Consider the following 22,663-nt stretch of genomic DNA (forward strand, 5'->3'; position numbering starts at 1 on the left):
AGAAACCCCAAGCCCGTCTTCTGACATTTCCCTTTCCAGCTCTGGCTTAGCCAGCTTTTGAACTCTGGCTATCTGCTGCTGGGAAATGAGCTGGAGAGGATCATTGCACGACAGCATAAATCAGAAACTGCTCTGGTCTGCATGTGTCTCCATAATCCTAGCACATTAACACGGCACGCAGCTCACTGGTACTTCCCTTCTTCTTCCAACAGGGGAAGGTAGAATTCAAAATACTCTAACACTAAGAAAGAATTTCAATGAGCTCTGGGCTTCTGTATGGTGCTGTGAGACTTCTATGTGAAAACATCTTTGGTCATGTTTCTGTTTGTCTTCCGAGTCCACTACCTTACCCATTTGGCATTATTAAAAATCATTCACTTAATGGAAAGGGCACAGAAAATCAGTGATCTAAATCACAGAATATCCAAGTTGGAAGGAACCCAACAAGGATCATCGAGTCCAACTCCTGGGTCCCCAAAGGACCACCACAAAATATAAATAAAAATAAAAATCTAAAGTTGCATCCCTTTCAGTACGCCAAGCCTCAATACATTTGCACTGTTTTACTGTGGGACTCCATGCTTGCCACGCAGTAGAGGAATTTTTCCAGGAGCATTTCCAGGAGCACTGTTGTTCAAAGAGAGGTATGAAGACTCATCTACTTCAGACAGCAGTAATCTTAAATGGTATTAATATGTTTTCTATGATGTATAACAAGAACCTTTCCTGCATCAGGTTGTATATCCTTCTTGCTTCAGCTTCCTAAATGTATTCTGCATCCCAAGAATTGAAATGAAAAATAAATACACAGAAAAAGAAGAAAATAAAGCCAACATTTCATTACATAAATCTCTCAATGCTATATATTCCCATATTATTTCCTTAACTTTTATAGAAGAGGTAATTTGCTAGGTGCATCACAAGAAATTGGCTTGAATAAAAAGCCTCAAACTAAATACTGAAACACTAGGAAGACAACCAGAGCTTCTTTAATGTGTACACAGCCTGCTCAGAGAAACAACGCAATACACCTTCACTAGACTGCCAAAGGTGAAGAGTTAAACATGCTCAAAAATATTAATAAAACCTAAGTGCAAAGACTCAATGAAAATATCAGAAATGACTTTTTTTGGGAAAAATATTGCCTCTATCACAGTATCATTTTGTACCAAGAAACCTACGGGATACTTTGGGTTTGAACAAAAGAGAACAAAGCAACCTGAAAACAGATAGGCTGCTATACTAGCTGTGGTATCTCAGATGGAAAGTAATATGAGCTAAATTCTTTATTAGCAAATGAGTTACAATGTGGACTGTGTTAAGTCAGCAGATGAAGTACAGAGATAAAGAAACAATAGCAGCATTCTCTGATTCTCTGTGACATTACATACGAAAGATCTTGGCAATCCTAAAACATCTCTACTCCCTTATGGGTAAGAGAGGGCCATTGCTATTATATATTAGTATTGTTGTTATTAATAGCAAGACTTGGACACCAGGATTTTGAATCCATGAGCAACATGAGGTAAGAGAACTTGGTAGTTAAGAGCTTTATGAAAAACTGCTTGTATTTTTGATTTGAGCTGATAGAAGTTTTTAGATTTTTTTTGGTGTTTGTTTGTTTGTTGTTTTTATTTCAGTTGTTAGTTACCGTGGTTGATAAGCAGCACAACACGCAGAGGAGATGCTGGGATCAGGCCTCAAGCAAGCGCACATCATCACAGTTTCCACAGAAACTTACTCATATCAAGCTATAGAACCAAACGGAGGGTGAGCTAATAAACAAGACTGACCCATCAAAAAACCCTGAGAAAACTCATCGAAAACAGCTGTACAAACAAGAGCCCAGGCTGCACAGCAGATTATATATACGAGGTAGTGAAAAAAATGAAGAGGCAAATCTCACAAATGCTACCAATTTGAAGTCTAATGCCATGGCCTGTTTGCACTGGTCTCCCAGGGGTTGCCCCACGTACCAAGGCTGAAGAGCAGAGCAGCGAGGCAAGAGGCATAGAGGCATGGCTGGAAGCTCTCCAAGACTTGCTATTTCCATCAGCTTGGAGGCAGCTGAGAATAAGCCAGAGCACCCTGACGACTGCACTGTCCCACATTAGAGGCAGCGCTGGCACTCGTCCCGTCTCTCAACCAGGGAGGCACAAATCTATTTATATAAACACTTGCCTCTATTTGACTGTGTCAACTGCAGCTTATTTAAACAAGAGAACAGAGATCAGTACACAGATGAATTAATAAATTCATCTGAGGTTCTCAAATACTGAAGACATGAGAACCACAAAAGAACATGAGAACTGTAAGACCAAAAAGCAAAGTGGTTTATTAGCAAGCAGAGCATTTCCAACTGGAAAAGTTTCTGGGTTTGTTTTTAACTTGCATGTTTCCTGTGAGTTCCTTATTGTAGAATTTAAAGCAGAAGAAAAAATTAAAGCATCAAGGAAGAAGGGAGAAAAAGATTTATTTAAGAGTCACAGGAGAAGATGGTGTAATATCTCTCTGTTGGGAGATAATCTCTACACGGCTTCAACTCTTTCTGTAGGTTGCTGGTACACTATACGGAGGACTGTAGGCAGCACCTATGAGATGCCCTCCATAGCCAGACTTCAAGGTGAATATATATCAGTTACAGCAGTGAGCAAAATGGAAGAAAAAACCATGAAGGTATGGATAAAACTCATTGGTCACATGCCAATGAAGCTCAAGGGCTTGCAGGTGACAGGCATTCCTGTGTTAGCTCATTTAGGAACTAAAAATCTTGGAGGCAGAATTAATACAGTTTGCTACCAATTCTTTTTAAAAAAAGAAAACACAAACAGGCAAGCAATCAAACAAACAACATCAAACCGAAAAAAAACACACAACGTTCTGACCAGATACTGCCATAATTGTTGGCAGTAAAACGTAAGATTTAGGTAAGAAATATAATTCTGGTGTCGACTAAAAAACACATTGTTAGAAGATTTCAGTCCTGTCAAGCATGCAAAATACACTTCCCATATAAATAAGCACACAAGGGTAACAGGCAGGACAAAGGTTACAAAGACAATTATTTTAAGAAGATAAGATCTGAGAAGCAGAGCAAGTAAGGAGCCCACAGAACAACAGAAACACAATGGAGCAAAACAATTAATTCATTGCAATACCAGAGCGTGGGTGTAAGAAACCATAAACCACCCAGATCAGGCATCATCTCATCAGAACATCTAAGGAACGTGGTGTCAAAGAAGAAATAGCTGTATGCTAATAAATTTAACACCCCATTTTTTTGTGGTTTCACATTTAGAGAAAATAACATGGGTATTAATTGAACATACTGCACCAATCATCCTTTTGCCTTAACTTAGTTGTTTTCATAGATTACTGTTCAAGTACGAGTGAACGTTGCCACAAGTGTTCAAGGACAAATTCATGCATTTCCTTTCTGCAACAGTTATACTTCATATAGATCAAGATAAATTCAAGGTGAAATTGCACAGACTAATTCCCCAGACATAAGAGTAACTGAAAAAGCAAACAGAGTACTTTGCTGGGATAGTACAGGAGTAAAACAAGGCAGAAACTGCTTTAAGTGATGATGGTGCCTTGGAGATAACCCAGACACTGCATCTTTGCTAACGTGCAAGGCAGAAATAATTTAAAAAATTGCCCAAGAGACAGATATAACAATAAGTGGTATATAAAAATTAACATTAAACCCGTTATCAAATGGGTTATCAAACCCATTATTTTTTTTTAAGTGATTACTTCTAAAATTGACTGGGAGCACATGAAAAATTCAGTAACAATCATAGTCAGAGTGGAAGAAAATACCCGACTCTGTGAGCTCTAAATGTTAATCTTGTACTGTATGAGCAATGGCTTGCCAGGGATATTCAAATGGGAGAAGGAAGGGGGAAAGGAGGGGCGTTTACATTCCTCTGAAAACATTTTAGGAGATTATCTACAGATACTTGGGTATCTTCAACCTAATTAATTAGAATCACAGAAATTAAGTTTTGGTCGCTATTGCTGCCCTCCTGTTACACAGTTTGATGTTCTGGAGCATTCAACTACCCAACCTTGGCTGATGCTAAATGGTGCTTGACATTCAGTTTGGGCTTCTCCCAGACTGATCCGCAGTCTTACAGGGGGTGAAATCACACATCTGATGGACATTTAAAATAAAAGGCACTCAATTAGACAAAAGTATTGATGTGCTGAAGTAGAAAACATGGAGTACAAAACTGTTAAAAGCAACATTGCTCCATGTTAACACCCTCTTCAAAACAAAGGGTGGCATCATCCCTATATGATGAACTTCACTTTTGCACTAGGGATTGTGTCATTACAAAAACATGTAGGCTTTCTTGCAAATTACAGGTGAACTTCACAGGAGAAGTAGATTACATTTTGCAGCATGGGAACACTCCCACCAGCTTGTCATCCATCCCTGGCAGAGGGAGGAATTCTGTTGAGTCCCTTTAAATGTTAAAAGTGCCTTACATTTGCATGATCCCTCCAGGCAGTTCAACAACTATCTCGCAGGAAGGTTTTGCAGTACCTAACTAAAATCCTCAGCCAGTGGTTAGCCTCATCTTTTTCTTTTTTGACTGGATTAACTCACCCAAAGGAACATCTCAATACTGTCCCTTGCTTTCTGCCTCTTCTCAGCCACTTGACACAAATAAATTCACTGTCTTTGATGTTTGTGGGTGAAGATTTGGCCATTAACATAGCTGAGCCTAGCGCTATGGCAGTTTTAAAGTAGACACCAAATGCATTCACAACACATCACACATTTATGCATAGTGTGATTAACAGAATAAAAATAGGAATAGCGTGTGGGAAAGAAAAGGAATGTGGGAGACAATACCCATCAGTGTGTTCACAGAGGTAAATATACATTCATCAGTCAGTCCCTATGATAGAAGTCATAACTGAAGATATCCCAACTACTTCTACATGATCTCCAAATAAACAAGAGTGCAAAAGCAACTTTAAGAATATCTTTCAGTCAAATATTAAATTTCTGTCTGAATGGGACAGGTAGGACAGGCATTTCAAGAGGAGTGATGTCTGTTTCAAAGAGCAAATTCCTACTGTTCAAGTGACAAAATTTCGATCATAATATGATCTGCAAGCCTTCCTCATCCACTTCTGGAGAACGATAGCTTCAAAAGGTGTATAAAGCATATTTTACACACAAATGAACAAACAAAAAGTGCTCTCCTGAATATGAGCATTATAAGGTCTATAATAGAACAAAACTATAGACAGTATAATAAATGTAACCTTCACCACCAACTCTTTAACCACAACATAGCAGAAAAGTTGGTCATCAAACTCAGTTTAATGAAGAAAGATGGTTCCCAGGGGAAAAGAAAAAAAAAATAAAACACAGGAAAATGAAAACACAGCTGTACATGAACAATTAAAAACCCACAAAGGAAAAATCAGCCTCAAAAGCCAACTAAGTGACTTCGTGGCAGCTTTTGGGGCTGGGGGAGGGAGAAAAGGTGGAAGCTGTTCATACTCAGGCCAACAAAAGTTTCAAGGTTATTTTTCTTTGGTTTGTACTAGTTGAAATGCTATGCAAAGCAGATCAAAGGAGAAACAATGATTATAATCATACATTGCAAAATTAATGATCAAAGGACAGAACAGAATAAAAACAATGTAAAAATAATTTATTTGGACAAAGTAATTGCCGAATCTTTGGATGCTCTGTTATTTCACATACTGCTAAAGCAACAGCCCAGAATATTTGTAGGACTGGAAAGATCTCCCTGTTTGCAGTACACTTCTTTGAATCAGAGAGTTTCTGATAGGACAAATCTTAAGGGACTCTCACTGTACAGGTTTCCTTGATAAACCTTTGATAGCAGGAAGAAATAACAGTCAGTTCAGTTTACCCAGAAGCTGTTAACAGGTGAGCTATTCTGTGGTTTGACACATCTCCTCTTGGCAATACTGAAAAGGTTTCTGATAATAGAACCCTTCCCATTGTTCAGTTTTCTCAAAAACGTTCCTCATTCTTTTATCTCATTTCTAAGTGTTTGGAAAGTTCCTCAAGTCTTGCAGCACCTAAAGCCAGAATAATTTCCTACGTGTACCTAAATCAAGGCATTCCCTCTCAGGCCAGAAAAGGAATCAAGAAGAGCTTAGTTATTTACTTCCTATAAGCATGATGTCCTGGCAGCTAAATCACAAGCTTCAAGAGGCTTAAGTTATATTTCCTTTTTATTTGGGAGGACTTTTTTTTGTGTACTTTTTTTTTTTTTTTTTTTTTTTTTGTGGGGGGGGACATCTAGCTACAGAGGAAAGCCAAGATGAGACTTGCGGAGCCCTCAGCCAAAGGTGAGTTTTCTCCTGCCCATCTCAGGCTTGGCACTGAAGTCTCCCAAATGTTTAGCTCCAGCTGGCTCTGCCATCACGTACACCACAGCTGGAAGTGGCCAACCGCTCTCTAGCCCCCCCAGCTCTGCCAGACTTGGAGGCCGACACTTCCAGGTCTTCCAGGACAACCAGCAATGACTCAAAATGTGCACTGTCGGCTCCCACTGCTTGCATCAACATCTGGTCCCAAATTCCAGAGCAAGCCAAGTAGTGGTCAGCCCTAATCTATCTCAGACAACTGTTATGTCTGGCTATCGCAAACAGTTCACAAATATTCTCCAGGCAGGACATGAAATTCAGTGGACTGCTTTTTGGACAAAACCCAAGTAAAGGCCCACCAGAAAGAATAAGCAGAAGAAAGGAAGGTACAGACCGTGTCAGTAACTGATTGGTTTTGGCCCTGCTTGAGAGCACTGAAGCTAGAAGGTGGTGAGGAAAGTATACCGTCACCAAAGTACTGAAAATTTGGAAACTGTGAAGGGAGCAAGGTGCTGGGTACCAAGAGCAACAAGCAAGGCTTCTCGGCTGACTAGCAAATTAGCAGCAGCAGGAGGGAACAAGAGAGAGGGAAGAAGGGTTTTCTAACCACCCCAGCAGGACAGCCACACTACTGAGACCAGGTTTACTGCTTTAGGTCTGTGAAGCTCTTCTATTTCTGCTCGTGTCTGTCAATTTTTGTAACACCCACCAGGAGGTGATTTTAGCCCAGTTGTATTATTTTTGTAATCACATTCCCTGTCCCTACGGAGGAGGAAATTGGGCAACGTATCGTTCTTGTTGGGCAACCTCTAAGTTTCAACAGCCAAAGATACATAGATACAAGATACATTCATCTGTGTTTGGTGTCAAAGTACATTACAACTATTAGATGAACACCAAAAGCATTAAAAACACTCATTAAAAAAAACAAACAAGCAAACAGAAGACCATCTGTATCTTACACATTAGCAAGTTCCAGTTTTCTTCTGATCAGATTACTTTTATGCAAGAGGTGTCCAAGATGACCTTTACAGTATTTTCCCATCTCAGTGCCTATGATCCTACTTTTTTCCCTGTATCAGGATGAGTGAAAGGTGTTGTGATGCTGTTTAATAAATCAGCACAGATATTGACTGCAGAATGCATGCTCCTGATGCAAAGTCATGTGAATTACAAAATACCCTAAATATCAGAGAGCTAAAGAACACAGCACGACTGCAGCATGAACAAAGATCACCATAAACAAAGCTAACCAATATGTAAGGTGAAAAAGCAAAGCCAACGAGCCTTTCATATATTTCTTTTAAGTAGCTCCCAAACTATTAAATACATAACCACCTTTTAAAACATACCAGTTTCTTTATTCTGGCACATGGAATACATATGTTTCTTTATTTTGGCACACAGAAGGAATGAGGTAAGGGTGACTGATGAAGTCTCTCAGCAACTTCAAATTCTGAGCAGTGTTGATAGCACTGCAGACCGCAACATCTGCAACATGAGCTATATCGCTGTGCATAGAAGCTATTTGATGCAATACATCTCAGTTCTCACAGAAGGATGACATGTTTGCAACACCAGGAAAATATTCCCTTCAAAAATATTTTTGCTCCTTTTAAAAGAATCTTGAATGCTATCCTAATAGCATATATATGAGCATCTTCATACAAGACTGTGCTTACAAATAATAATTGTGTTAACATGGGAAATATTAAACCCCACGAGTTGAACATTTCTTTCCTTACATATCATTTTAATGAACTGCTGAAAAATTCTCTTTATCGTGTGATCATCCCTAACAGAAATGGTGCAGGAACTCCAGGCACAATCACACTCCCCTTGAAGTAACAGGGAAGTCTGTCAGTCATTTAATACGCTTTAGAAAAGAAAAACTGCTTGCTATGTCAAGAGGGAGAAACTGCTGTAGTTGTTTTTACAAAGAATATGCTCTTGCCTTTATCTACAGACTGCAAATAACTATCATTAAGTTTCTAAGAAAATTGTATTACCTTCACTATCAAGCCCTTTGAGTCAACCATCCATATCCTTTTGACAGCTGCCTCTTTAGATACTCCTTCTTTTTCCATAGCCATGACAATGAGGTTTGCTATCCCCAGCGCAGCCTGAAGGAAAAAGAAAAGAAGCATATGAAACCAGAAATGAAAGAAATCCCTTGCTGACTTCTTTCCTCTAACCATTATTTTAAATAAATTATTTAATTTTATTTAACAATAAAATTGAATTATTTTTTCATGAAGTAAATACTAATATTTGGTAGTTAGAAATCATACTGGAAGGTATAGATAAATCTTAACAGCCTTTGCAGTGTGGATAGCATAAACAAACTGTAATGTTACAACTAATATTTATTCCAAATAATAATACCAAAATAATTAAATATTCTTTCTGCTTTGAATATTTTTTTTGTTCATTAGATTTTTATTTCACAATTTAAACCAAGGAAAACCACACTGCATGCCAGAAAGTACAATACAGTCCTAAAAGGATTTTTGCTCCTTATCTTTCTTTAACATGTCCATCAAGAAGGTAAGTCTCCTTTTACCTACTGTTCATGTGTTTTGTAACTCTAGACTTGGCTGTGCTCCCAGTGAAAGCAGGGGCAAGAAAAAAATCACTTATCAATATTTTGCTGAAACGTATCATTCTTACTGGATTTTATATTTTATCCAACACACCAAAGACAGGTATTGACTGAAAAGCAGGCAACAAAATGAACCAACAGACCACTCAGCATTTTGGATTACTAACTCATACATTTTAATGGGGTCAATTCTCATTCTTGTTCTTTATTATTCAGTTTCACTGAGAATCAAGTGAGTGTGATTCCCCTATTTCTACCTAACAGTTAAAAAATAGGTAGTTTTATTTAGGAAATACATAGTTTGTTTAGGAATGAGCTTCCCAGGCTGGAATGATATCTACCATTATCTCTTTGCAGCAACAGGCACACTGACATTACTATTACTACTAATAAAATAATACAAAATAAAAATAATAATAAAACATTAGACCATAGATTCATGTCTGTTGAACACGGAACAAAAATGGGAAGAAACTCCAGAGACTGACAATCTTGATGTAAAAATGTGTTGACATACAACAGACATGGATGTAAATAATTCTGAAAATTACAGACCTGATCTCAGTAGCTGCAAATTTTGAATCTAATTAAAAATACTTGGACTACACAAAGCTGAGTTACTCTACTGCACCTATCAAGGGGTTTTGTGATTATGAATAATGTTTTTCAAAAGCCTTTGTGGGACTGCAGACTTGCCTCATCTACAATGTGTCTGTCATCTGGTATATAAATACAGCCTTCACTTGTGTGCCAGTATCTTAGAAATTTATATTGAAAAACTAGTAACAAAAAATAAATGTGCATTAAAATTTTCAGAAATACATGATCTTGACATGCAGAATACTAAAGAGCTGTATTTAATGACAGGAAAAATCAAAGGGGCACTGCTTCTTACTAAGTAACAGTGACACTGGTAAATATATTTCACTTAAATTCTCTTTGGCTGCCTGATATTCATTTGGCTGCCTGTTTATTCATCTTTCCAATATTTTTTGTTTATTTATATTGAGAGCAGTTCAGTAACTTACAGCTGAAGAGCTAAAACCTGAAGTAATTAAGAATAGATCTCCACAAAATTTCATATAAAAAATATGAGGCCTCACTGGATGGTCAGAGAGGACTTTTTAAAGTTTATGTTCAAATTAAAAAACAACTTTCAGCAGGCCTTAGTGATCATTCCACCCATTTAATCTTCTTGTCAGTTGAATACATATAACTTGAATAAATATTAAGAAAAATTTTCAGACTAGAATTTCTGCTGTGTAAAAGCACATACTTCTCCAGCCCCCTGGAACAGCACAGTGTGATCTGATAGCCTGTTCTTAGTGATACGCAGAGCTGCAAGAAGACCTGCAACAGCCACAGATGCAGTTCCTGAAAGGAAAAAAAAAGTTTATCTTTGATCAGTCTGGAAAAAATTGCATTGATTAGGCATATATTTTAAATATTTTCACAGCATCTTTCAGCTAAAAGATACAAACACACAGGCTAATATGAAAATATTCAGTGGAACTGGAATTTTGTGTTCTTTGTTTTTATGAAAATAAAATGCAGGTGGGAATATCTTCAAAGTTAACACTAAAATGCGATTGATTAAATCTACTGAATAGGTGTCATGACTGGTGCAATCAAACTGTTACAAAATATTCTAGTTACTCTCTTTTTCAGAAGGAAAGGATGGGACAGCTCAGAAAGAAGCATTTTGAAGGACTCCAGATAGTGGAAGTTAAGAATGGTCTCATTATTGAAACAGATATCTGCACTGATCCTACAGGAGGAACAATTCTTCAGCTTTCTTGAGAAATGGAAATCCTGTGATGGCTATAAGACTGTAAAAAACCTTCACTTCTCACGTAGAGGTTGTCAGAGTAGACAAGCAAATCGCGAACATTTACAGAGAAGCCAAGGGAACCAAAGGTATAGGACCAGCTTATTTAAGACACTGACTCTCCTACTGCATCTGAAAACCATCAAAATTCCAGTCCATTGTGAAAGAGGTTTCAATTCATCAGCCTCTAAAACATTAGAAGCACCTTTTAAATCTATATTTGAGTTACACCACAGGAAAAAAGGTTAAAATTTAGTTTTATGAGTTAGCCTGTAGAGGCCTTTCTTCTCTAAATCAAAACTACAGAGAACGAGAATTGTCTGTCTTTGAATAGAAAGATTTTGGTCCTCATTGTGAGAAACACCTAATAATAAAAAGTAGGGCAATAAAGGGACCTCAAGCAGGCCTCTAACCCAAACTTGTTCACAATGACAGGACAATACCTCCGTTATTTCTGACAGATCTTTGTCTACCTTGTTTCTGTCTCCTGAGAACCTCTGCAATGTCCTCAGCAATCTATTTCAGTGCTTCAATATGCTTTTTGTTGAAAATATCACATCCAAATTTTTTCCTCTTCTATCTCAGCCTCTTGTCTTACCTATCATTGGAAAACCTGACACCAGTAGTTGAAGACTAATGGTGTCACAACCTGCTTTTCTTAGGGGGAACAATTCCAATTCCTCCACTCTTTCAGAAAGTTATGCTTTCTGAAACGCTCATCACTCATTTTTCTCCTCTGGACTTTATCCATTTGTTTTGTATCCTTCTTGAATTGCAGCACCCAAATCTACACTCATTACTTCGGATGAATTGTTGGCACTGTTGAGTCTAGCTGTCAGCTTCTGTCATGCTGAAGACAGCTGTAGTCACCAGTGCCTGATATCTGGCTATTCCAGTCCACAGACCACTTACACCTTCTGCCCTGCCAAGCCCACTGGGAGGAGGAAGGCCGCCTTTCCTGGATACCAACTTCAGGTACCCATCTTACATGTTTCACACATTGTCATTTTGTCATTGTCACTAAAGGACAGGCTCAAAATGGACCAGAAGAACTGGTCCATATTCCTGCAAGGAACTTGTATCCAGTAAATACTGAAAATACACCCAAGAAAGCAGATCAGTTATCAGCAAGTTCACATTTAAAGACATCCTATGGACAGGAATAGGGTGGTGAGGTAGATGATACCAGCATAAAAGCTTTGCTAAAAGTGTTTTGTTTTTTTTATAGGTGGTTCTGAAGAACCAATAGCAGACAGCACTGATTTCATCAGGACTGAAAAAGCTGTATCAGCCACTAACAATTAAGGGTTCAAAGTGGAAAAATGGGTTTCAACACTCCTTGAAGACTTACGATGCCCATCTGATTGAGAGAGAGCCAAACCACAGGAATATGAACGAGAGCCCTACGAACTTCCCCTTGTTGAGTTTTGGGAATAAGAAGCGAAGTCTTCTTCAGGCAGTGGCTGTCATTGACTGACCCAAAGCTATAAACTGATTTTGAGAAACCTGAGGTAACATGCGAGGAGATCTGCTGGATCCTGAAAGTCTGTTTCTGATCACCATGGCACAAACTGAAATAACCCACAAGCCACCTCATTGCTTTTGAGGGGACAGCTCACGTTGCTACAGATTTTTTCCTTCAGAAGTGTGAAAAAGGTATGACTAACCTTCCAAAAGCACCTGGCCCAGAATTTGCACATTGGACATTTGCGTTCAACATGCAGCTCCCCTGCATGATGTGCTTTTGCTATTCACAAGTCTTTCTCACAAGCAAAGCCAAGTTTAAAACTCAGCTAGCAGTAATCTCTATGCTGAACTCCAGAAGATGCTCAAAACAGGTCTTTATATTGTGGGCACACAAGCTGCTAAGTGTCAAACACGGGTAGCTAAGGATCTGAAAGAACAGCAGTAGGAAGGAACCCAGTCCTGGGTAAACCTCTCCTAAAAAGACAACATTTGTGTGTTGAAAGCTGGCTTTGAATCAGTGGCTTATAGGTTGGATTATAAATGGTTACTTAAAAAAATAATAGTAAAATTTAAGAAAATGTTTTAAAGCTACGAAGTTTGTTGTAGAGTCACTTTGCCCACCTGAACAGTTCAAAAAAGAGTGTCTGTAGAGCTTTAAAATGGTTTGTTTTGTGCTTTGTGATTATGACTTTTCCCTTCGATCATCAGGAATACAGGACACCTTGTTCTTAGCCCACTTAATGTTTAGACCATACAAATTTGTCATTTTTAGTCATTTTTATTACTTGCTTGGAGCTGAGATCATTTACTCTCTTCTCCTACATTTCTTAAAAAAAATAAAAATAAAATAAAATAAAAAACGGTTCCTCTGAGGCACGGCTTCAGGAACACCAACTGTCAGGCTGAGACACTTCCCCACCACAGTGTCCAAGAGTTTGCTTGGTTCTTTCCCAGACGAAATTAAGTCTTCCTCTGGAAAGTGCCAAATTGGCAAAGGCCAACAATGGCAAACCAGAGAAGTCCGACCGCCTTCTCAGTTTCCCTTGGTACTCTACCAAACAATCCTCATAACCTTCAATAAAACCCCATCCTCTCTTTGGATGCCAAGTGCTTGCTTCTACTTTATGTTACACAGCTGTGTTTGCAGGAGAGAAGGAAGAAGCTGACATAACACGGCTTATCCTTAAAACCATCGATCTGGCCTCCTGAAAAAGAAGTCTGCTTCCAGCCCTGACATCCCTTCTGTCACGCAGGAGGTGGCCACAAGTCATGGTCACCTCACCAGAAGCGCTCTTGGAGAGTTGGGGAAGTGGCTCTTCAAGTCACTTTCTGGCAATGGAGGAAAAAATGAAACCCTGTAAATTTATAGTGAATGGGAACGCTGGGATCATGCTTATCTTCATGGCTGATGTCCTGCTAGGTTTGTTAGCTGGAAAAATGAACTGCGATTATGTATGAGCAGTCAGAGGACTTTTACACACTTTACTACAATACCATTTTGTGTTTTAAGGAAAAAGAGAAATGAAAAAAAAATGAATATATAACTATGTTGAAAGTCAACCAAATTTTGCACCAATTATTTGCAAGGTATGTGAGTTACTGTTACCCACATGTTCATTATCAGCACAATTCAGAACGAAGTTTAGGAGATCTATTAATATATAAAGGTTTTTGTTTCTCATGAATCACCATTTGCACTGAACTGCTCTAAAAATGGTATTTTAAAACTACTCTACGTTGGTTTTATTCAGCCATTTGACTCTAGAAAGCATAATGGCCCCGTTTATTAGCGCACTGAATTCTCTATCACCACTTGCTGGTGGCAGCAGCTGTCATCACTCCTCATCAGCAGCTTCCCTTATTCATTCCTCATGAAAGAGGGGAAAGCTGGCCACGTGAAAGGCAGATCTGTTTAACCGGAACTGCTCTGACTAATGGCATGACCTTAAATTTCACCGTGAATACCGAGTCGAGTCTTTGAGAAGAATCAAAATGCAATTCCCATCCAACTGCCAAAGCCCCACCAGTTCTGGTGAATGTTACGGCTCAGAAACAGAATCTCGCTGCTTTTCCTACTGTCATCGCTGTACAAAGGAGAGAAGCTTCCTTCCTTCCCTCTCCCACAGAGCACAGGTTAAACCCACTGTGTGCAGAATAAAATGGACACTGTTAAAGGTGTTCTCACAGCATTTCTAGAAGAATAACCAGAGCACGTTTATCAAAGGACGGTATTTTTCTAAAGAGGTGTACATTTAGATGAGAAATTTCAAAATGCACTATTTTTTTTAATCAAGCCTTTGTATGCTGTCCAAGATGCTCTAGCCTTCCTTGGTACTGTAAGCAGTGTCATTGAGCATGAATATGTCACAGGAAATCCTAGAGACCGCAGCCTTTTTGGGGTTGGCACAGTGTAAACACTTTGGAGCAGTCTTCTTTCAGCAGATGTAACAATTAAGGAAAAAAGGAGGGAAAAAGCCCCAAAACACAAGGATGGAGAAGTTATTTTTATTGTCTGCAGTTTAACTTGAATGAGAATTAAATGGTTTATAGCACTGAAGCATTTGTACATTATTTAAAGTTTTTAAAAAATGTAATCAAATATGAGCATTTCCTTCATGTCATTTTCTCTACATCATCTTTAAAAGCCAGCAAACAGAAGGAGAGGAAGCTTTGCAGCACATCCTAAAATCTGAATTATTCATTCTTGACTAAAATATAAGGAAGTGGTAAAACTAAGACTCCTATTTCTCAATACACAACATAATGGAAATCATATGTCAACAGTGCCATTCTTCCAAATAACACAGTGCCAGAAAAAGAAAATGCATTCCCCTCTTCTACTCCTTCTGGGAGAAAAGATGAGAGCAAATATCCTACCTAAAGGGTGTAATCTTGTTTACTAGTGGGGTGAAGGCTGTGGGTAGCTCACATCCCATACAAATCCAATCTCTGCTGTTTTATAAGGCCCATTCCAGACTCATCCCCAACACACAGCCCGTTCAGCTGCACTCCTGTGTGATGGCTTTGACTCTTCTCCACTCACTTTGCTTCCCTCCCCTGAGCACGGTGCAGCACTGCCCATGTCCCTGCTCTCAGTGTGGAGGTAAGCAAGGGCTGAAGCAACCTAGCATTGCTGAGAAGCAAAAGGGCACTCGTTTAAAAGCTGGAAGCTCTCTCCCTGGATTAAGCTGACTTTTCAAAGCTTAACACACACAGGGCCTGATGCTCTGTCTCACACTGAAGCACAGAGTGCAAAGAAAGGAGGTTTCCAGGAAAGGAGAAATGGAGCCTTTTTAAAAGAGCAAACGTTTGGCATCTTTGAAAAGGGATACAGAACAAAGTCACAGATGGGCTGAGGTTGGCAGGGCCCTCTGCAGTCATTGGGTCCAAGTCCCAGCTCAAGCAGGGACACCCAGAGCAGGCTGCCCAGGACCAAGATGAGACAGGATTTTTCTTCACCCATAATGAGGAAAAAATGAAAGAGGGGAATCCTCGTATGTTCATGTCCTTGTATGTGTGCAAGGAAAAGCATACAAAAACTAAAGCAGGGAATTTACTTGAAAGCACGTTGATTTCAATGTAGATTTACTATCAAGTAATGGACAGTTGATATCACAAATTTACTGGAAGAAAAATGCATTTCACAGAACCCTATAGTATCTGTCTTGCTAGGATTTCTATTTTTAAAATTTAAAAAATCCCAAGGTCTGTTTCACCTCATATTAGGAAAGAATTTTTGTACTCTTTTCACTTAGCATCAGAATTTCAGACATGATATCAATGTTTGAGCTATTAGATATCGTATAACCAGCTTTTCCCAAATTTTTGGTCAGAGAACATGTTTGACCCCCATGCCCATCACAACAACAAACCCCAAGCCTTTTTTCAATTTGATTTCAAGAACTGGAATTTCAAGATACTAAGTGAATCATTTACAATATTAACATTAAAAATAATTGTTAAAAAGGAGAACACTTGACAGAGAAATTCAGATTTGTGAGAACTGCACTGACTTAATGTTAAGTTGGTCATAACATAAATTTCAGGTATAATTTTCCTAATTATTCAAATGTCAGCCTGCTAAAAACTGAGTGTGTATTTTAGATCAAAACACAGAAGAGAGATAAAATAAAAATCTTAAATTGCATGTGTTCTACATTTTTATCTAAGGTCTGTTGTTTTTAATAAAATGTTGGTGCAATTAAACAGTACAGCTGTTAAAAACAAATGACACCTAAAGTCATGATGGCCGCTGAAGAAATGCATGGAGAAATTACACTGTATTGAAATTATTTTTCTTGGCATAAAACACAGGTTCTGTGCCCATAATGGAGGGAAGCACTGCACAGTGAAATCGGGCTATAATGCCAAAATAAAAACTTACAGAATTATACTGCACACAGAAACATTTTATATAGATTGACTTGTACTGCAAAAGTTTGTTGTTTTCCATTGAGGCAATTTTAAAGTACAGGGGTGGGGAAAATCCAAACAATTAGCTGAAATAATTGGCCTGTATAGAGGCAGAAAGGCTAGAGAAATTTATGCCACCATTTCAAATTTGTCCACATCTGCAGTGACTAAAAACAACTACCGTGCGATGAGTGTTGAGAGACCCATGTAAAATAAATGCACAGCTCCTAAGACGTGGAAACTTGCCTTAAGCCACCGACTGTGCTTGAGCAGCAAAAACGCTTTCAATAGGCACACCAAAACTCAGATGGGAGTGGAAAGGGAGAGCTACAGCATCCTGTTCTGCCCGCAGCTAGGTTTTATAATGGCTATGAAGCATTGCTCTGCATTGCAGAGGCACTCAGGAGTAAGGTGTGAAGCCACCCAGCCTGCCACAGCTGCAGAAACACAACTGCAGGCACCCAGCTTGCTCCCGAGCCCACACACCACCTGTCACCTGCTTAGGCGCTAAGCAAATGGATTAAGGATTTTCGACACTGCAATTCTGGACTTGCACCGGTGACTTCTTCTTAAACCAATATTAAGGAGATTTGTCCATCATCCATGCAGCAGGGAATGGTAAAGGTTAGTTTCTCCAAGGGGATTTTCAGCCTCCTAAGCTATCGATTTCATCCTGCCTCCTTCCAGGGAGGCTCACCAAGCAGAGAACATCTTCAACCTTAAAAAAAACAGCTTTGTTTTGAGATACAAGCCCTGAGTCATTTCTGGCATTGGTCCATTCCAAGGCAGAACTTGGAGAGAGGGGAAAAAAAAATCTCATATCTTAAAGAAAACTGTCCTTATGGTCCTTCCTTCCTAAATATATTGGGAGACAACTAAAGTTATCAACCTAATTTAAATGAGACATTTAAAATTTTTGTAAAGCTTGACATAAAATATTTCTAAATACTTCCAAACATAAAATATTTCTCCCATATATGAAATTACTATCAAAAACACGCCAACGTTGGAGAATGCTCTCTAATAATTAGAGAGCCAGATAGATAAAGGGATTTATTTTAAACACAAGGTTTTCCCTGATTCTCATTTCCAAAAATCGTATCCTCCGTGTTTCAGAGAAAAAAAAGATGAAACAAGCTGACCTATGGTCAGAATAAAAGTAAGCAAGAATCCAAGAAAATAAGAAGTATTTTTTTATAAAGCAACATCACTTACTGTGATCATAAAAATATTCCAAAAATATAAATTAAAAAAAATCATCATAATAACAGAGGGAAAAATTCACCACCCATCCAAAAACCAAGATGATCTCTAGAATGATAAAACAGGAGTAATTTCATTATTCTTTCTAATACAGAGCTATTGAAGTTGGTCTCAATCCTTTTTCCTTGAGTACAGAATTGGGATATAGAAAAAGTCACAAAGCTTTTTCCAAAGAAAAGGATGTGGTGGAGACAAAACTGTTTCCAGAAATTCTTGAATGTGCCTACAGGCACCAATAGTAAGGAGATTAATGGCCAGTATTTAGTAATTTTATACAATCAGTGTTTTGGCAGATACTATGGCAAATGCTCTGCAGTGGCATCAGTTAGGGGCATTGCCCTACAAATAGCTCCGAGCTAACGGAAAACAACTGCAATTGTCCAAGCTACTACTTGCTAATAGGTATTCAGCTTGCCATATATATATATATATATATATATATATATATATATATTTATGGTGCCTGGAAAAAGTCAGGATCATATATCAACTTTTTAAAGATTTGAGATATGTTAAGGTATCACTAAGATATATAGGAATCTGTCATCTGGGTATCCTGTGATCGTGAAAAAAGCTGCAAGACTTTCTACAAAACATCAGAAAAACTAATTTATTTCTATCCTTGAAGTAGCTTTGGCTTGTCAAATATTTGGACTAAGAGAAACTCTGTTTAATATGTTGCACAATCACTATCTTTATAAGAAGATGGCGAACAACATAAAAAATTCTCCTTGCTTGCTTTCATTGTCCTGATGCTACATCTCAGGTTTACTGCTCTAGGGCTAGAAAACTTAATTTGGAAACAGAGAAAGACAGTCTTTGAATTAGCCTGGAAAAAAAAATAAAATAAAATCACACCGTTTAGAAATGGAGAACCTCTAAGAAGGATTGCTAAAGAAGCTAGTACCAACCACTAAGGTTGTCAAGGTGAGAGATCCTTAGGCTTTATAAACTTGGAACAGAAAGAGGGAGAAGGGAGAAAAGATAACTATATTTGGTCATTCTACTGCCACATTAGGGGAAAAGATGACTTCCTATGAAAAAGATGCTGAAGGTATTTATGGAGATACAAGGACAAATGTCAGAGCTAGAGCAGGCTAAATGCATCGGCTTTCACCTGCTGGAAGCTAAACAAGGATCAAGGCTGGAGATAACCAGAAAGTCCCAAATATCATTCATGAAAATACAAGAAGACCCACAACCACAAATTAGATCACAGAAGCTGAATAAATGTAAAGACTCCATGTGGCTGCACTTCTAAGGAATGCATGAGTCCCTGAAATAGAATGACTCAGGAATGACTTCCAAAAAACTCAAGCACCTAATGCTTGACTTGAAGTGTCACTGCAAACTGCTAGAAATGAAGAGGGTTAAATTCCCATTTTTGATCTCACCAATACAGAGGACCTCCCTTCACCCACGAAATCGTGAGGGGGCAAGAGGCAGTAAAAGGCACAGGGCCTACCTGTGGTGCCTCTCTCCAGTTCTGAACTCAAGTCTGCTGGCAGGGATGGAAGTGAGCGGGCTTAAGTTCCTAGAGACAGTTATTTTCTAGAGCTCTTTTTCTAACAAGAAATTAGACACCAAAGCAGTAGCTCATCTCACTTCTTGCGAGCGAAGGTACATATGAGGCCTGTCTAGGCTGAGCATGGAGGCAATCCCCCTCACTTACAAACCTAGGCAAAACCCCAAAAGTCACATCAGAGCCCAGTCACACAAGCTCTACCTTCTGCTGTTGACTTTCCTCACTCTAGGTTTTTGTTCTCATCCTACATCTTTTCTTTTTGCCCTCTGCTACAAATGACTCAGATGGGAAAGCAGTCATTTTCCCTCTAAAATTGAATGCAGCCCCGGGAGTGCAATGCAACTCAGAAAGGTATTTAACTGAGTTGTCAGTTTCAGAACTGAAATAAAGTTTGACATTTACCAAGAAAGCTCTGTCACAGAGAGAGACAGTGGATCAGTTGTCACTGGAGTGATAAAAAAAACACTGAGGGATGTACAGTCCAGGCTTGAACTTTGACATTTTCCCAAAGATCTGAAGTTAATAATTTATACGAGAAATCTATTCACACACTGAACTATTAAAAAAAAAAAAAAAAAAAAAAAGAGTGAACATCTAAATAAAGCATGAGAGGGGAAGTAAATAAGGGGAGAGGTTAAGAGCAAAGACAGCTCATCATAAAACCATGCTCAAGGAAACCAAAGGCAAAACATGACACCATAATGGACATCCTGAAGTAAAATCCTCAGGAAAATCTACTTTTTTGACTTAAAAACATCAAAACAGAAGAGAGTTTATTACCTTGAATGTCATCATTGAAAGTGCAATACTTGTTACGGTACTTATGTAGGAGGCGGAATGCATTGGCATTAGCAAAATCCTCAAACTGAATGAGGCAGTTCATGCCATACCTAGAAAGACCAAAAAAAAAGTCCTTTAAGTTAAGAACAATACATAATTGTATATTATAAAGCTATTAACATTTGCAATCAGATTTTAAATGCAAGTATAATAGGATAATGACATAATATGATATCTACTGATACTCTTCTGTGATATTATGTATCTTTATACTCATAAATCATCTAGAAGGCATAATTAGAGTACTAATATACTTTACTCACTTCTAAATTAAGATTAAAAGATTAGGGGAAAATGTTTGACATTTATGAATATCTCAGCAAAACCCTTCATTGAGTGATCAGCTAATGAGAAAAAAAAAAAGGCCCCATAGGGAAGATAATAAAAGTAAGAATAAATCCAAAGAACATGGATTATATTTTAATGTTATGCAGGTCAGCAGCACATCACTCACAAGACCATGCTTGACTATTCTTATAATAAAAGAAACATTTAGCAGAAACACAGTTAATCCAGACAAATGATAAACATGTGAGAACATGTTAAGGAAAGAAAGCAATAGCTGTAAGTTTCAAATGAGTTACACTTGGTTAATATACACTAAAACTTTGTGTATACACAGAAATGAGGTTATCTAAATGGTGCATCTACTGTTTGACTGGGTTGTCAGAACTGATTGTCTGACATGAATACTAAATGTTCTTAAATAGTATGCTCTGATCAAAGTGATCGTGCATTTCAATGTTTCTTCATGCTTTTAGCCAATGAAAGAATTCAAACTGGCATTTCCCATAGCAATTTGAAACCTTCAGTATACATGTATGCTATGTGCATATAACTGTATTTTGAAAATACAGTATGCGATTGCATCAGATGAACTACTTAGTCATATTAGCTAAATTATTTAAGACAGTTCAACTGCATGTATAAGTGCCTTTTGATGAACCTTGTGGTAACAGTCTCAAAGTTAACGCCAATTATTACATTTCTTGGAAACAATTTACTTCTTTACAGGCACCACTACTGACCGCAGAGTCAAACAAAGAGTTTTTAAAGAGATTACTTGACTCCCTAGCCTCCACAGCTTAACGTACATTCTCCCAAAGTACAGTCCACAGCAACTGCAGATGAGTATTTTCAAGACTGTGACACCTTGCTGCCTTGCACCTACTGCATACCAAAGCTGTATCACCAGTGAGCCATCAGCAAGATATTTCTAGTATACTTAGGTGCCTACTTTGACTTCAGCAGGCATTAGGCACCTTGGATATACCTAAAATCATCTAGGAATACAGCAGTTTTATTGTTTTAATTCTGGGTATTAGACTTTTAATACCTCCTATACTCATATGCCAGTGTCTAATAAATGAAAGATTGCCCTGGTTTGCCAGTAAGGTTACTTGTAAAATGGAAGTTATATTAATTTAGTATTATTATTATGCATCCTTCAGTCCTTAGACTTGAGTAAATTCAAGCTCACAGTATATTAGCAACAGGAAAACAAACAAACGAACCAAAACAAATGCCCTCAAATACTGAATGTCACATGTGAAAAAAAAAAAAAAAAAAAAAAAAAAAAGTACAACTTGAATATTTTAAGATTTAGGGTCAGTACTAGAACTGCCTGTACAAGTTTGGCTCTGGAAATATCATAAAAACTGTATCCCACCCTGGAATAATATTACACAAAAGTTCTTAAAAAATGTTTTAAACATTGGTAAACCTAATGGCAATTTGCACAGACTAAGGGACCATTTGATTAAAACTTTTAAAAAGTATCGAAGCAAGGTTTTGCTATGAAATTATTACTAGAACAATTGTTGTGAGTTATGTATGGTTCATAATTTTGTTATGAAATTGTTATTAGAGACTAACCAGGCAAGATCTCAAGCATTTCCTGCTTCATCCAGAAAAGCAATACATCCGTATATGAGCAGTTCACTATAAATACTCTACTCCAATGGTAATCGAGTTTAAAGAAAAACTATACATATGTTTGGCAGCCATGTTAAGCAAAGCCATCAATATAGAAAAAGCAAAAAATAAAATAAAATCCCGTGACTAATTTAATTTCCATGGAAATCACATATTTGCAGCCACATTACAATTAGCCAGAACTACTGGGATTCCACTGGCAGGAACTGCAATCCCTGCTGAAGATAAATACATCTTCAGGTTTTACGGAAAAAGCTGGACTTCTTCAGCAGCAAAATGACAGGCAACCATTTGAAAGGGAATTTGGCTAGTCAGTATTTGAGTATAGTAGATCTCACCAACTGAGTTCATATAAGAAAAGAAACTGCAGCTACTTTTCAATAACTAATTAAAGTTTCTAGCCCTATTCAGTATCTGACAT

The 22,663-nt window shown here is 38.0% G+C and overlaps 1 protein-coding gene across 1 annotated transcript in view; it reads right to left on the reverse strand.

The window, feature by feature from the left end:
• Nucleotides 1-22,663, reverse strand: part of ME1 (malic enzyme 1) — a 172,323-nt gene that overhangs the window by 14,424 nt on the left and 135,236 nt on the right. The window contains exons 7-9 of the mRNA XM_084513837.1: nt 20,248-20,357; nt 10,248-10,345; nt 8,379-8,492 (exon numbers count right to left, since the gene is read on the reverse strand). Coding sequence (XP_084369963.1) covers nt 8,379-8,492; nt 10,248-10,345; nt 20,248-20,357 — 322 coding nt within the window. The remainder of the gene's footprint in view (nt 1-8,378; nt 8,493-10,247; nt 10,346-20,247; nt 20,358-22,663) is intronic.

Source organism: Aythya ferina (assembly GCF_964211825.1).
Source record: "Aythya ferina genome assembly, chromosome: 3".
In the NCBI taxonomy this organism is placed as follows: Eukaryota; Metazoa; Chordata; class Aves; order Anseriformes; family Anatidae; genus Aythya; species Aythya ferina.